This window comes from Ailuropoda melanoleuca, chromosome 16 (assembly GCF_002007445.2).
Source record: "Ailuropoda melanoleuca isolate Jingjing chromosome 16, ASM200744v2, whole genome shotgun sequence".
Classification (NCBI taxonomy): domain Eukaryota; kingdom Metazoa; phylum Chordata; class Mammalia; order Carnivora; family Ursidae; genus Ailuropoda; species Ailuropoda melanoleuca.
Window position 1 is genome coordinate 48,112,256 of NC_048233.1, and position 14,926 is coordinate 48,127,181.

Sequence of the window (14,926 nt, forward strand, 5' to 3'; positions counted from 1 at the left end):
GGGGGGGGGGGGAGAACACGTTAGAGCATCCATGCAAGCAGACATACCTGAGGTTCTGTTTTCTGTTGGGGTCAAGAGTGGGGGTTTCACTGGCTCACTGTTTATTGGTGAATTTAAAGCATAAGAGGAATTTTTTTTTAAAAGATTTTATTTATTTGACAGAGAGAGACACAGCGAGAGAGGGATCACAAACCGGGGGAGTGGGAGAGGGAGAAGCAGGCTTCCTGCCGAGCAGGGAGCCCGATGCGGGGCTCCATCCCAGGTCGGGATCATGACCTGAGCTGAAGGCAGATGCCTGACTGTCTGAGCCACTCAGGCGCCCCTAAAGCATAAGAGGAATTTAAAGCATGGGTACAGGAAAAACCAGCAGCCCAAATGGTCAGTTATATTGAAATCAACCAAGATTTCTAAAACAGAAGCGGCCTGGCTGTTTGTCTAGATAGGTGGCTGGCAGGGTGTTTCTTTGCCATTGGCATCTTTAAAATGGATGCCGGGGAGTTTAGAGCTTAAATCAAGCACTTATGTTACAAAAGGGTGGGGGGGACTGTCAGGGTTTAGACTATATGCTTTTCTCTTCGAGTCTGGATGCCTTTTACTGAGGCCTCCTTTTAAATTAATCAGCCAATTAAAAGAATCACCATTTTCTGAAAGAAAGTAAACAAGTGGGATCTGTGATAGTTATGTTGAATTGTCCTTGCCAGCTATTTTATTTTTCTTTTTTCTTTTTTTTTTTTAAAGATTTTATTTATTTATTTGACAGAGATAGAGACAGCCAGCGAGAGAGGGAACACAAGCAGGGGGAGTGGGAGAGGAAGAAGCAGGCTCATAGCGGAGGAGCCTGATGTGGGGCTCGATCCCATAATGCCGGGATCACGCCCTGAGCCGAAGGCAGACGCTTAACCACTGTGCCACTCAGGCGCCCCTATTTTATTTTTCATACTATTAATTTCATGTAAACAAAACAAAAAATAAAACTGAATGTGTATTAGGATCCTAATATGTCAATTTTATTTATTTATTTATTTATTTATTTTTTTTTAAAGATTTTATTTATTTATTCGACAGAGATAGAGACAGCCAGTGAGAGAGGGAACACAAGCAGGGGGAGTGGGAGAGGAAGAAGCAGGCTCATAGCAGAAGAGCCTGATGTGGGGCTCGATCCCATAACGCCGGGATCACGCCCTGAGCCGAAGGCAGACGCTTAACCGCTGTGCCACCCAGGCGCCCCCTAATATGTCAATTTTAAGTAATTGAGTTTAAAAGGATGTCTTTTGCCATTTTTTAATATTTTATATGTGTATTTATAATTCTAGGGAAATCCAGAATGCATATAACATAGGGAAAATTCAAATTACTAGAAATTTGAATATTAAATATATCTTTATCCATACATTTAACTGTCTTGCTTTTTATTTTTTATAATTATTTTTTAAAAGTTCTAGTGTGGGTGATTCTAAAACTCAGTTTAATTAAAAATTATAAACAACATAAAAATAATGGGGTATCTTTATAATTGTCACTAGGGTGTATTAAAGCCTTTAGGTTAAAAAATTCATGTGATGGCAAATATTGAGTGAAATAAATTATGATGATAATTTTGGACTTTGACAAGCGAGGACATTATTCCTAGTTTCCTACTGGTGAAGTCAGTCGTGAAACTTTGTATCTCTCTAATATCTTTGTGGTTTTATTTGCTGTCTACTCTAAATATGGTTTATTTTTTCCTTCTTATACTTTGAGATCATTTCAGCAAAAATAATAGAATGACCGTCTAAATAGATAAAGCCACTAAAATACTAAAGAAAATGAAATCACTGGTAAGATATTAAGACACAGAAAGCACAGTGTTGATAGTGAAAATACTGTGTCTAACTAGAGGATAAAAAGAGAATTATGTTAAATGAGACATTCCTCAGTTTTCTGCGTCTTTTCATTTTCCATAGTTTTTCCTGCCATTGTCTTAGAAGGGGCTTCAAGGAAAGAAAAAGGGAAGGGAAGGAGTTGTAGTCAGGGCTACAAATGAAATGTAATCTCTCTGGTAAGATTGGAAAAGCACCGACGTTGGGAAGCTTAGTTTGTTAATACATTAAATTCCTAAATCTCCCTACAGTTTTCATGAAATTTTGTTCTCTAGATTGCTTTTTCCTCTTACTTCCTGTGCCCTGGCCATTTATCTCTAGTCCTTAAATAATAAATGTTAAGAAAACCAGAGGTTTTTAAAGATTATTATTAGCCCAAGTAAGAGAGCATCATAAAAACCTTGTAATGCTTATAAAGTAAGTGACTTCTGCGTCATGTTTAACCTTGTTCCTCTCTAGTAGCATGTAAGTTGGAAAGAATGGACTGTTTTAAGTCCTTGTATATAAATAGAGTTTATTTCTTAGCTTAGTCAACAAGTAAGATAAATAATCATGTTACCTATGGGGGAGTGCCGTCCCTAGTCTCATTTTGTGAGGAAGTTACGTGTAACGCTGGTTTATTTTGCTTGTCCCTCAGACTCTGATGGTAGAATGAACCCCGGGCCAATTGCTTACCTGTCTTCGAGAAGCTGCTGTGTCCCAGATGCGAGCTACGGTTGCCTGTCGTCCAACATTCCCGCGCTGGAACTGATGGCTCTCTATGTGGCGGCTGCCATGCATGATTACGATCACCCAGGGCGGACAAACGCGTTTCTGGTGGCTACAAATGCCCCGCAGGTAGGAAATACTTTCTCGGAAAGTTTCAAGCGTGATTCTGAAATTTTACAACCGCACAGGATATCCTTTTGTAACGCGTCCTCCAGTGGAATCAGATAGCCCTTCCATCTGCATTGTACTTACTTGGATTTTGACACGTGGCCTGGACATGAGATGTGCAAAAGAATGAAGGAAAAGTTACCTTCCTCCACTTACGAATAAATAAAATGGTCATGAAAGGGTAATTCACTCTTATGAAATTCGGGAATCCCTGCCGCCAGTATTTTTGCCTTTGATCAAATTGATAAGACCGACTGGGTGTCAGCCTGATTCTTCCTTCTTCCTTTCTATGGCTAAAAGCATAATGATGAAGAACGGTCATTTTCGTTGATGTCCTCTTTTTCCCTAAAGACTCAGATTCTAAAGCTCTTAACGCTGCATGTATTAGTGTATGTAAACATTTCTTCTAGTACCACCTTATTTTTGTATCCAGTACAGCTGGTAAGGCGCAAGATTCCTTTATAGTCCAAATTTGCGTAAGAGGTAGGAGTTACCACAAATGGATACTGTCATTGCAGTAGCTTTAGACATCAGGGCTTGGAACTAAATCCTTGGTTTTAAGTGGTTGTGGGTGTTTGTTTAAGCTGGTGGTTCGGGAAATGTCATCTTTGTTTTGAACTGCATGCCTTACAAAGAACGAGAAGACAGTGACTGCTTGCTGAGTTCATCTTATGTCTTCACTGCTCCGTGTATAAACTTCACTTCTCATATTTTTTCTTTCATCTTCTGTAGTCATCCTGTGTTGCTCTCCCCACTTCTCTTTCCCACACTCTCACTCTGGAAAAGAGAGGAGCCCAGTTCTCGAGCCAGAACAAGACTAGGATTCAGAGACAGAGAGGGAGAGAGGGTTAAAAATGCTGTGTGACTCATTTCTCCAGTGAGGCTTTATCTGTTAACAGCTCATGATTTCCACAGGTAACTTATTCATGAATTTCAGTCTTGATATTAATATTTGCCCACTCTCTAAGAATAGCTGTGGGAGAGATTACGAGTAAGGGGCACATGCCCCCTCGTGTGCAGTGCCGCTCGGCCCGGAGCAGAGGTGTGTTCTCTCTCTCGCTTCACGCTCCGTCACCTTTAAAAACCTGGTCCTGTGGGGCGTCATGGAGCTGGGTGGACGTGGCACACTGCAAAAAGCACTGGTCTTGCCATCAAGGGATCCGAGTTCGATTTCTGATTACGCAGTCGTTAGCCGTGTGATCTCAGGCAAGGCACCCTTGTCTTTCTGAACCTCCAAATACGGACCTGATATGATTAAGGGTAAAGGGATAGCATATGGGAAGTTTTCCATTTCGTGTGTTTGAGAGGCTCCTGAATCAGGTATCATATAGACAGAAGTTACCGACTCTTCTCATTCATTCTTGGCTTTAAGTCTTTCATCAGCTTCCAGCACAGGTGAGGCAGACTTATTACCTCTACTCCGAGGATATGAAGAATGAGCAAACTCCAGTGTTCTCTCTCTCACTTGCAGATAAAGCAATGATACGTGAAAATCATTCCTGCAAGTTATATGCTTGAGACCGTTGTCCTCATCAAAATAAAAATGTGAAGTCTGGATATAATATCAATAATACATGGAATTTCTAACTTCCCATTGTTCAGGACCTCCAGCAGAGGAAGCCATGGGAAGTGTTGGAATGGAAAGGAAATTGACAGGGAGTTCAGCTATTGGAAAAGTGTAGTCTTCCACCCTGTCTCCTTGCTTTCTTCCAGCTCCCTGCTGGTCTGTTCTCACCCCACAGCAGCCAGAGTAACCCTGTTTAAATGCTAGTTACATCACTTTCTGTTCCAGACCCTCCAGAGGCGTTCACCTCACTACTAGTAAAAGTCCTTCTAATGGCTCGGTGTGGCATACATGATTTAGCCCCTGTTGATTCTTCCACCTTTATTCACCCAGGTCCGGCCTCAGTGGCCTCCTGGCTGTTTTCTTCTGTATCCCGGGCGCACTCCCTTTCTGAGTGCCTTTGCACTTCCTGTCCTCCCTGCCCAGACTGCTGTCTCCCCACGCATCTACATGGCTCACTCTGTCACCTCATTCCAAGCCCCCTCCTGGCACTCATGTTCCTTCCCTGCTTTATGTTTTCCATAGCAGTGATCATTCAGCATACTGTGTATTTTATTATAGGTCTCTCCTCAGTGGAATATGTTTTCATGGGAATAGGGATTTTTGCCTTTTATTCCCTAATACCTAGAATAGTGCCTAACACATAAAAGTCATTAGTAAATATTTGTTGAATGCTGAAGGATGCCGGATTTCATTGCTCTGCAGGACTGCTAGCTTGTCTGAAATATACTTTGTTCTTCCCAAAGTAATGAAATGCATGAGACCTTCTTCAGCTAGCGTGAGTGAGATAAGGACCCTTCTGTGAAAGCATGAGGCATGTTTATTAGGTAATAAAGTAGTTCCTCTCATCTTGGGAAACTCAGTGGGTCTAATTAGGCCACAATTAGTGAAAAATGTTATTGCTTCAGTGGTAGTGTGTAATACCACCAACTGGATCAAATGTTCTTTCATTCTCACGGTAAGGAAAGTACGCCGAGAAGGTATAGGAGGATTATTTTAAATTCTTGCTATGAAAGAATGTGAAACATTTAAATGGTCAAGTTTATCCTGAAGAGATGCTAGTATTAAAATTCTAAGAGATTTCTGAGCTATTTCCAAATGAAAAGCTGGCTAAAGGATGGAGATTAGTGCCTAAGGTATTAGAGTTTGAGAATATTTTCATGATATTTGAGGTAAAAGGAAATGAAATTTGAGGTTGAGATTTGTAAATTGGAGACACTCATTAATGTTTTATCCCACAAAATATGGATCAAGGTGGTGACTAAACACATGCATTTGACTCCTCATTACAGCAGAAGAATAGGTGGGGAAGGGTATTATCATCAGAAGATTAAAGAATTTTCCAGAAATTTCTATTTCTGGAAAATGAAAAAGATGAATCTTGAGAGGTGAAAGTGTACTAGAGGAGGCTACAGCTTAAGTGAGAGAGTTCTGATGCCATTTGCCCTGGCTTGCGACACACACACACGACTGTGTCGGCACGTGCACCCCCAGTCCCTGTGCACATACACTACACATCTTTAAATAAAGCTACTACAACCCTGCATTTACCTCCAGGCAGAAAACTCATCTCTTTGATATTGAAGGAAACTGCCAGAAGAGAGTAAGAATTACTAGTAGTGAGTATTAGTACTCCAGAGAAAATCCTTCTCATCCTGGACACCTAAGGGCTGGCAGCTGGTCTCATAACTCTAAAGCAAAACTGACTACATAACAAATGCCATCCACATTCACGGAGTTCCTACCCATCTTTCCCAATTAAAGAAGAGACGCAACACTAAGACAGAAGAGAATCTAGAATTCTTCCCCCCCTTTTTTTTTAATATCAACAGATAACCAAGGATCACTGGACATGACATTAACCAGTAGCTTGGAAAGAAAAGGCTAAAATGGACAGGGTAACCAGCTACAGAGGAAAAAAAAATCTAGGGAATAGAAAAACTGTTAAGTTTTTCTAAAAGGTATTCTCAGAATTTGAGAGACACTGTATCCCTAAGAATAGGAAGCTATGAAAAAGGAAACATCAGAAGACAAGTCAGAGCTCATAGGAACTAAAAATATTACTGCAAAATGATTTAAAAATTCAACATAAGCCCTGGAAGTAAACTCCAGGTAACCTCTCCTGGAATGCAGACTAAAAAGAGGAGATGGAAAGTATCGGGAAGGGAAAAATGGGGCACAATGGCCCAGGTCAGGAACTGACTATTGGAATTCCAGAAAGAGAGGGTCTTTGGATGGAAGGGGTTCAGCAGGTGCCAGAGAAGTTGAATGAGGAGAAAACACCAAAAACCTCACGTGGAGTGTCATGGTAAAATTTCTTAAAAAAAAAAAAAAAAAAGAATTCCTGAGAGAATGATAACAGTACCTGTATGAAAGAAGAAAAATGCAACTGGCACCATATTTTAGCAACAATGGATGCTCAAGGGTACTGGAATAAACAAATATCGGGTGCCTACTGGGGAGAGGCACTATTCTAGACATTATTATTCAAACAAAACAAGCCAAAAAACATCCATGCCCCCATAGAACGTACATTCCAGTAAAGCAAGAAAAAGAATAAAGAGTATATGTAGGAGGCAGAGAGAGAAAGAGACGATTATGACGTAGGTGCTAGGAAGGAAGCGACCGGGAGGGGATGGGGAGGCTGGCGTAAAGGTACTATTTTCAAGTTAGCTTTCCGTGTCCCGCTAAGCTACAGCAGAGCGTTAAGTGCAAAATGAAGAGAATCACAGATACACAGAGGTAAATTAAGCCGTGTACCCATCCACCCTTAGAAAGTGAGCTAAAAACACGTTTTAGCAAAACAAGGGTGATAAGGAAGACAAAGGATCTTAGAAGATACAGGATTACCAGAAATTTGAGAACAAAACTGAACTTCAGGAGAAGGGGATCTCAAGATGACAGCTGTTCATCTTGACTATTTCTTTAAGAAGTACCTTCTGTCTCTTTTTTCATTTTCAAAACTAGCTGCTTTGTTTTCTGTAGCACCTGAGTCACTACCTCTGTTGGATTTTTTTAAGCTAAGAATTTTTTTTAAATGAAAACAATTTTTCTTCAGGATTTTTCACTTTTCAGAAGTACCCTCTTTAATCTCATGACTGTGACCTAGAGATTTGTTTACTGTTTCCTCCTGTCTCTTGTGTTTCAAAAGGAACACATTCGTTCAGATTTGTCGGCTTTTCCTCTGTGTGATCTAAGTCTCCCATAGGTCTGAGGGGTTTTTCTCTTTTCACTTATTGAAAGGTGTTTATTATTTGTGAAGATTAATTCTATCCGTTTGTATTAAACCCTGTTTCAAACCTTTCCAGCTCAAAAAGAGGGTGAAAAAGAAAGTTTATGATCAGTGAATTTGCTTTGCTGGATTGGAGACATGCCTGTGGAGCCAAGGAAGGGGGTCCCTAGTTAGAGAGAGCGGGGGTCCCTAGTTAGAGCGGGGATCCAGATGCTTTTGCACAACGTCCCAGCAGGTGGTTAGTGCAGCTCCCAGTCAGCTGGGGTGCGCTTTTCCTTCTCGGGGCGTCAGGCAGCCCTCAGTGAAAGCCTGCTGCGGCTTCCCAGCTGTTTTACCTGGAATGTTGTTCTCACCAAGTTTAAGCTTGGTTTATTGTTCTGTGCGTTCACCAAATATTCGTCCGAAAGTGGAACGGACATTTACCTCCTACTTACTGCTCCATGATGGTTTCTCTACTCCTCTGTGAGGTCATGGGTTTATTGGGGTCCAGCGGGGGACTCCTTCCACTTACTCTCCAGGTGGGTTTTTCCTTCTCATGCGATAACTTAGTTGGCCTCTCCCCTCAATCCATTCCCACTTTCCCCATGTATTTGAAGTTTCTAGTACGGTGATACTATCTAGATTCTAATATTGATTCAGATTTTTTTTTGCCCCTATTTTATATTTCTTTAGTAATTTCAAAGGGCGATTTGAATGGTGAAGAAATTCTGAATTTACTTATTTCTTTAACTGATCTTGTTCGCTAAGAGTTTATTAAGTCAGCTAGCTGTACAGGGCACTTACTGTATGTTGTGCTTTATTGAGCTGGAAGTTTGATTACTTCTTCCTGAACAGACAAAGCTGTTCTAATAGTTTCTCAGTTTTCATCAGATTTGAATAGGAACTAGTGAAATCACTATTAAATATAAATTGACCCCTTAGGGAGTCTTCAAAGACTTATTCTTTCTCTTTGAGACTGATATTTGGAAGTTGTAATAAGGCTAGTATAAAATGCCTTTTTTATTGACATGTAATTGATAATGTAACATGGTGTTAAGTTTAGGGCGTACAACGTGTTCGTTTGATACATGTATCATCGTAATGCTACCACCATGTCACCTAATATCCTGCCTTTTTTACGGTGAGTACACTTAAGATCTAGTCTCTCAGCAACTTCCAAGTATATAGTATAGTACTGCTAACTATAATCACAATGCTGAGCATCAGATCCCCAGAACCTTTTCGTCCTGTAACTGGAAGTTAGTACCCTTTGGCCAACATCCCCTCAATTCCCCCAGCCCCTGGTAGCCTCTGGGTTTCCATGAGTTCAGCTTTTTAAGATTCCACACATAAGAGATACCATACAGAATATCTTTCTTGATTTAACTCACTCAGCTTCATGCTCTCAAGGTCGATCCATGTTGTCTCAAATGGCTGGATTACCTTCTTTCTTGTGGCTAAATATCCATCTCTCTTTCTCTCTCTCTCTCTCTCTCACACACACACACCTTTATCCATTCATCCATTGATGGATATTTAGATTGTTTGCAGCCTTTGTATGTTCCATAACAAAGCTTAAATCATCATTACTTTCATAAAATCAAATGGTGTAAAAAAGATGGTGTTATCTTACATTTAGACTATAGCTTATTTTCACAAATAACACATAAACTTGTTTAAGTTCCCAGAATATGTATCTTTTTTTTTTTAAGATTTTATTTATTTGAGAGAGAGAACACAAGCAGGGAAGGGCAGAGGGAGAGGGAGAAGCAGGATCCCCACTCAGCAGGGATCCCAACGGGGACTCAATCCCAGGACCCTGGGATCACAACCTGAGCTGAAGGCAGGCACTTAACCAACTGAGCCACCCAGGCGCCCCCTCCCAGAATATGTATCTTAATGTGGATTGCATTCTATTGTTATCCTTTCTTCTTATTAACAAGAAGCTCTATGAAAACAGGGACAGGTTTTTATGTTCATCCCCAGCCTTTACCACTGATTGTGGAAGTTTCTAAAATGATTACTATGCTTATTTAATAATTTTTTAATTGCTTAATTTTTAGAGCTAGAAGAGGCTCTAACCATTCTATAAGCCACTGCTTTTTAAAATCTATATTCCAAAGCTCTAGAGTACCGAGGGTCTTGCACTGAAATGAGGTGGATAAGAAGTGACTAGTTGCACACCACCTGAAGAGAGAGAGGAGTTGCGTGTTTACCTTACTCCCAGGCACTGTGCCAGGATCCGAGTGGAGGAATGTGTCCTTCCTGGACACGCAGGACTGCTGCTCACCTGGGACAGTGCTGCTGCTTCCTCCTCTTCGGTCATGAGCACCACTGATTCCACGCTAGCTGAAGAAGAGAAATTATCCCTAAACCCGCTCTCTCTCTCTCTAATGACTTCGCTAACAGAAGCTTTATCTAAGAAGGTTCACGGGTTCAATGAAGCAGACCTCCAATATCAACTTGACATCTCTTGAGGGCAGCATGCTGTCTGCAAAGATGAACTTTGGAGACGACTGATCCTTTCACTTACTAGAGGTGTATGCTGGAAAGGTCTGCCTTACCCTTTCTATACTTCAGTAAACTCATTTAGAAAATTCTCACAAGCCTTCTTCAGATATTGAAATGCTGGGCATAGAGTAGTTACTCACTGTTTGTATTCCTCCAGCCTAACGCTGTTTATTATTAAAGATTAATATCTCTGAGACACCTGACTCATTTTTATTACTTTTCAGGCAGTTTTGTACAACGACAGATCTGTTCTAGAAAATCATCATGCAGCATCAGCTTGGAATCTGTATCTGTCTCGCCCAGAATACAACTTCCTTCTTAATCTTGATCATGTGGAATTCAAGCGCTTTCGTTTTTTAGTCATTGAAGCAATCCTTGCCACAGATCTTAAAAAGCATTTTGATTTCCTTGCTGAATTCAACGCCAAGGTTTGTGATACAATGTACTGTCTGGTTTCAGTGGTGGAAATCATTATTGTATTACTGATAAGTTTTTTATAATGTTAAGTGAGAATTAATACTACTCATAAAGTCATAATATCTGATGTGAGACAATAAATATGTCAATATTTTTGAAATAACTCTTACTATAACATGTCCTAAACATACTATCTCTTGCTACCTTTCCTTTCTGACACATAGTCTTATAACTTTCTTTCGCATGGTGATAAGCCAATTCATGTCAAAAGCTTTTAGGGGCAGATTGGAAAAAGTTGTGCAGGGTGCCAAGTAAGCTATTTTATGAAATTAAAGATGTGTTTCTCAGAAGCCAGTTGTGCTTCCCTCACGGCACCTGTTAGTCCCTTCTTTCTGTCAGTGTTGAACTGGCTGGTGTGGGAGAGAAGTGCCCTCCACTCTTCCACTTGAAAATAATGCACTCATCGGACAACTACCTGGGATCCCCCTCAATGTGCAGTCATGCTAGCAAAGAATAAGGAGAGAACAGTTGGAAATCCCTGCCGTCAGGAATTCACACTCAGTAGGGAATGGGGAACCCCTGCCCTGAGGCGATAGGGGTACTCATTGGAATGTGTTCTATCCCTCAGACATCGGGGGTGGGAAAATGTAGAGAACCACTGCATTATGGATTACTGATGGAAGGATGCTCCCTCTTTGGCTGGCAGGAAGCTGTTGTTTCCTTGATGACATTTGTGACGGAAAGGAAAGTTGTACCTTCAGGGGAGAGGAACTGATAACAGAGGAATCCTAGATTTAACCTTCTGGGCGGAGACCCTGTATGTGGCTGTCATGATATTAATAAAATACTTCTAAAAATCAGTGAGAGATCCATATCCCTTTAAAATTATTTTATAGTTGTGTAGCTCTGTTAACTTCTACTTAATAATAAAATTCATTTAAGCGCTTCAGTCAGGGTAATAGAAGTTTTCATAGGTAAAGGATCACCTAGTCCAGTACTTTTGAATCTGTGTTCCTCAGAGGTTTCTCTTCTGTAGTCTCTCAGGAAAATGCCATGAGTGGGGCTCTAGGTCTCCTGCATGGTTTCAATCAAAAAAGCTCTCCTTGTAAGTGTTTTCTATAGTGGTGGTCTACATAAATTTTCCTTTGACAAAAGGGTTTGGTATCCAAAAAAACTGCCTTCAAACCAAAGTTCAAAAGCCACTGCTCTGGCCCATTTACTTCATTTTTTTTACAAGAGAAAATTTGAGTTTCTGAAAGGCAGAGTGATTTGCCAAATTGGTGATAATTACATTTAAATAACAGTGTTAGCATTTAGTATTTACTATGAACAAGACATTTTTCATTTATTAATCCTCATGGTAATATGGCTAGATTGGTACTACTTTTCCTGTTGTATAGATGAAGCCAGATGCAAGGAGATTAATTTTTCCAGTATTACACAATGAATAAATCATTGAGTCAGGATTTGAAACCATAGGGATCAGCGTTTAAGACTTGTGTTCTTTCAACTATATCATATTTTCCTTTCACAGCTGAAGCCAACTTCTCTGTAGATCCTAAGTGTTCTTTCCTGAAGTTTCATAAATGAATTCATAAATGATTTATTGATGTTTTGCATATACATATAATTATAGTGTATATTATATGTTAACATATGTTACATATACACACGTTCCAGTTTTCTGTGGTAATTGCAAATATTGAAACTCCTGGTTTGTTATGTTTTTATGGTGCTCTGCTTCCAGTGAAACAAAATTATAATGACACTTCAAAGGGAAACTTAACCCATATTCCTTCCTATAATTTAGACAGGAAACAGTTTTAAGATGATTTGGTTAAAATAACAAAACTGTGCCCTCAGAACCTAAAATAATTGTTTTTCCAAAATAGGCCAATGACGTAAATAGTAATGGTATAGAATGGAGCAATGAGAACGATCGCCTCTTAGTATGCCAAGTGTGCATTAAACTGGCAGACATCAATGGCCCAGCGAAAGTTCGGGACTTGCATTTGAAATGGACAGAAGGCATTGTCAATGAATTTTATGAGCAGGTAAGTTGAAACGTGAGATGGGCGGGATTTTTGAGATCTGTCGTCTGAAGACATCGGTCTTTGGGATTTGGAGGGCTACATTAAATGTGTGAAGTCTGGTTACTTTGACCAAAAACAGTTAGAAATTGTAGAATTTGCACTGGTCTTAGTATTTTCTCACCTCTTTTTTGCTGATAAATTTTAAAAGATAGCTTATTGCCTATCTGACACGGGTCGAATGTCCCTTGAGGCTAGAGGTAAGGATAGGCTACATCATGATTCCAGGTCTCTTTTAAAACCCTGAGCGCCTCTAACTTAGGACAGTTTATTTCCAGATGAGGTTGTTTTTAGTCGATTCCGGTCACACTTAGATTATATTTAAAGAATAGCAACCCATTTTCAACTCTGCTGTAGAAAGACTGCCTGACTGCCTTAGAAATAGCAACGGGTGGAAGTCTTGGCAGAGGGTAAGTAAGGTATTTGAGGGCTAGAAATGGGGATAGAGTAGGTATTTCATGGTTTTTAAGGATTCAAAGATAAAAACATGCTCTTATAGGTTTTAAAATCTTTCAAATAATACTCCTGTAATTGAACTCAAGTTCGGATGCCCAACGCGCAGCAAAGCCGGTCACCGAGATGCTGAGTGTGCATCAGAGAGTTTATTGGAGAGGCCCCCGAACTAGGAAGGGCAGGCCTTGGATTTGCCTCCTCAAAGTGCAAGAGTCGGGACTATGTAAAGGCAGATGAAAAGGATGTGGGTAAAAGGGAGAGGAGCCGTGTGATTTCAAAATCAAGCGAAGGAGGTTAGGAAGTGTAGGGAAGAGTTGAAGTCATTTCGTTGTCTGCACCTGCGTGGATCTGCCGCGTGTATTTTCATGTCATTGAATGACCCCTGACCAGAAAAAATGGCATCCTTAGCATGATGGGAGTTGGGGGGGGGTTTAGGCCCTTCTACATTAAAAGTTTATCCGTTGGACACTTGTCGTGCTCAGAGAAGGTCGGTGGTCCTGACCGGTTCTGGCTGGTTTCCTGGTAAAGTCTTAAGTCTCTGCCAAACGACTAACTCAGCATTTTGCCATCACGGTGTCAGGCAGGATCATTACCTATAGCAGCACAGTGGCAAGCTGCAGTCCAAGAACAGCAGAGCTGGGTACAAAGTGGCACTTATTAGTCCCGTTAACCCTTTGGTTACTGGTTCACTACCACATTGCAGAATCTGTCATTTTTTGGGTCCAATTCTGAAGCTCCCTACAATGTAGAAGCATATGGATTTCCCCAAAGGCCAGCATTTCATTATCTCCCCAATACTGAATACGTCTTCTTTCCTTTGGAATTGCATTCCTTGGGGATCCTTGTTGCCCGTGATAGGCAAGATCAAGGGGTCTACGAAATGAGGCCTTCGAGACAGTTTTCTTACCCCGAGTTGCTGCTCCAGCAGGGGTCATGAATTTGACCCCATAAACCGTGCGTACGTATCTGTTACACCGTGTTACGCCCAAACTGTATGGACTAGTGAGTGTGCAGTGTTTCTCACCCACCTTAGCTGAACATCCTACCCAAGGCTCACTCCGCTATTCACAAGTTACAAAATGCTGTATGGTCAAAAAACCACGGGAATACCTAAGTGTTCCAAGATTAATGTTTTACTGTTTTGATACATTTGAACTAAATTATATATAATTTGGAGATCTAAAGTGTTATAAATATTTACCTAGAGATTACAATATAGTATTTGCATATTACCATCTCCATTCTCAAAGATAATTGAAGCTGGTCTCAGGCTTCAGTTCGTATTTACAAAAGAATTTTACACTAAGGAAAATGCCATCTTGATATCATCCGTGCAGAGGTAATAAAGTAGCAGTGTACGCCGCTTTTAGAAGACTCACAAATTCAGTAAAAGAACATTAGGAAAGTTCATTTAGACCCAATTTATAATTATTTTTAAAGTATGTAGAATTCTTACTAAAGTTGCAATCAGTGCTTGAGGTTGAATCCTGGGTTCTCTTCTTTACCAGCAATGTGACCTCAGGTAAGTTACTTGACCTCTCTGTGCCTCAGTTTCTTCATTGATAAAACAGGAATATTTAATAGTATCTACCTCATAAGGTTGCTATGAGGAGTAGGTGAATTAATAAAGTTCTTAGAACAGCTCCTGACACATACATGCTCATTAAAGATCAGCTATTATAATTCTAGATCACTAAAAAATATTTCAGACGGTTTTACTTAATCTAAGTATTTGTATGTTGAAAAAAAGGCCACCTGACACCCTGCCACACACAGTTGTCACGAAGGTTAAAGGTACTGATCTGTGTGAAAGTCCTAGTCAGTCTTCATCAACGCTATTAAATTTCTTTCTCAGTCTGGTCATGCTGTTATTCAGCATCCTGCAGATGTGGGTGCACAACTCTAATCTTGCCCAACTTTTTATTTTTATTTATTTTTTTTTTTT

The 14,926-nt window shown here is 40.3% G+C and overlaps 1 protein-coding gene across 5 annotated transcripts in view; it reads left to right on the top strand.

Moving 5' to 3' along the window:
- Positions 1-14,926, top strand: part of PDE3B (phosphodiesterase 3B) — a 168,529-nt gene that overhangs the window by 148,522 nt on the left and 5,081 nt on the right. For all 5 annotated transcript variants that reach the window (XM_034646372.1, XM_034646373.1, XM_034646375.1 and 2 more), the window contains 3 exons: positions 2,497-2,696; positions 10,246-10,449; positions 12,331-12,492. In XM_034646372.1, coding sequence (XP_034502263.1) covers positions 2,497-2,696; positions 10,246-10,449; positions 12,331-12,492 — 566 coding nt within the window. The remainder of the gene's footprint in view (positions 1-2,496; positions 2,697-10,245; positions 10,450-12,330; positions 12,493-14,926) is intronic.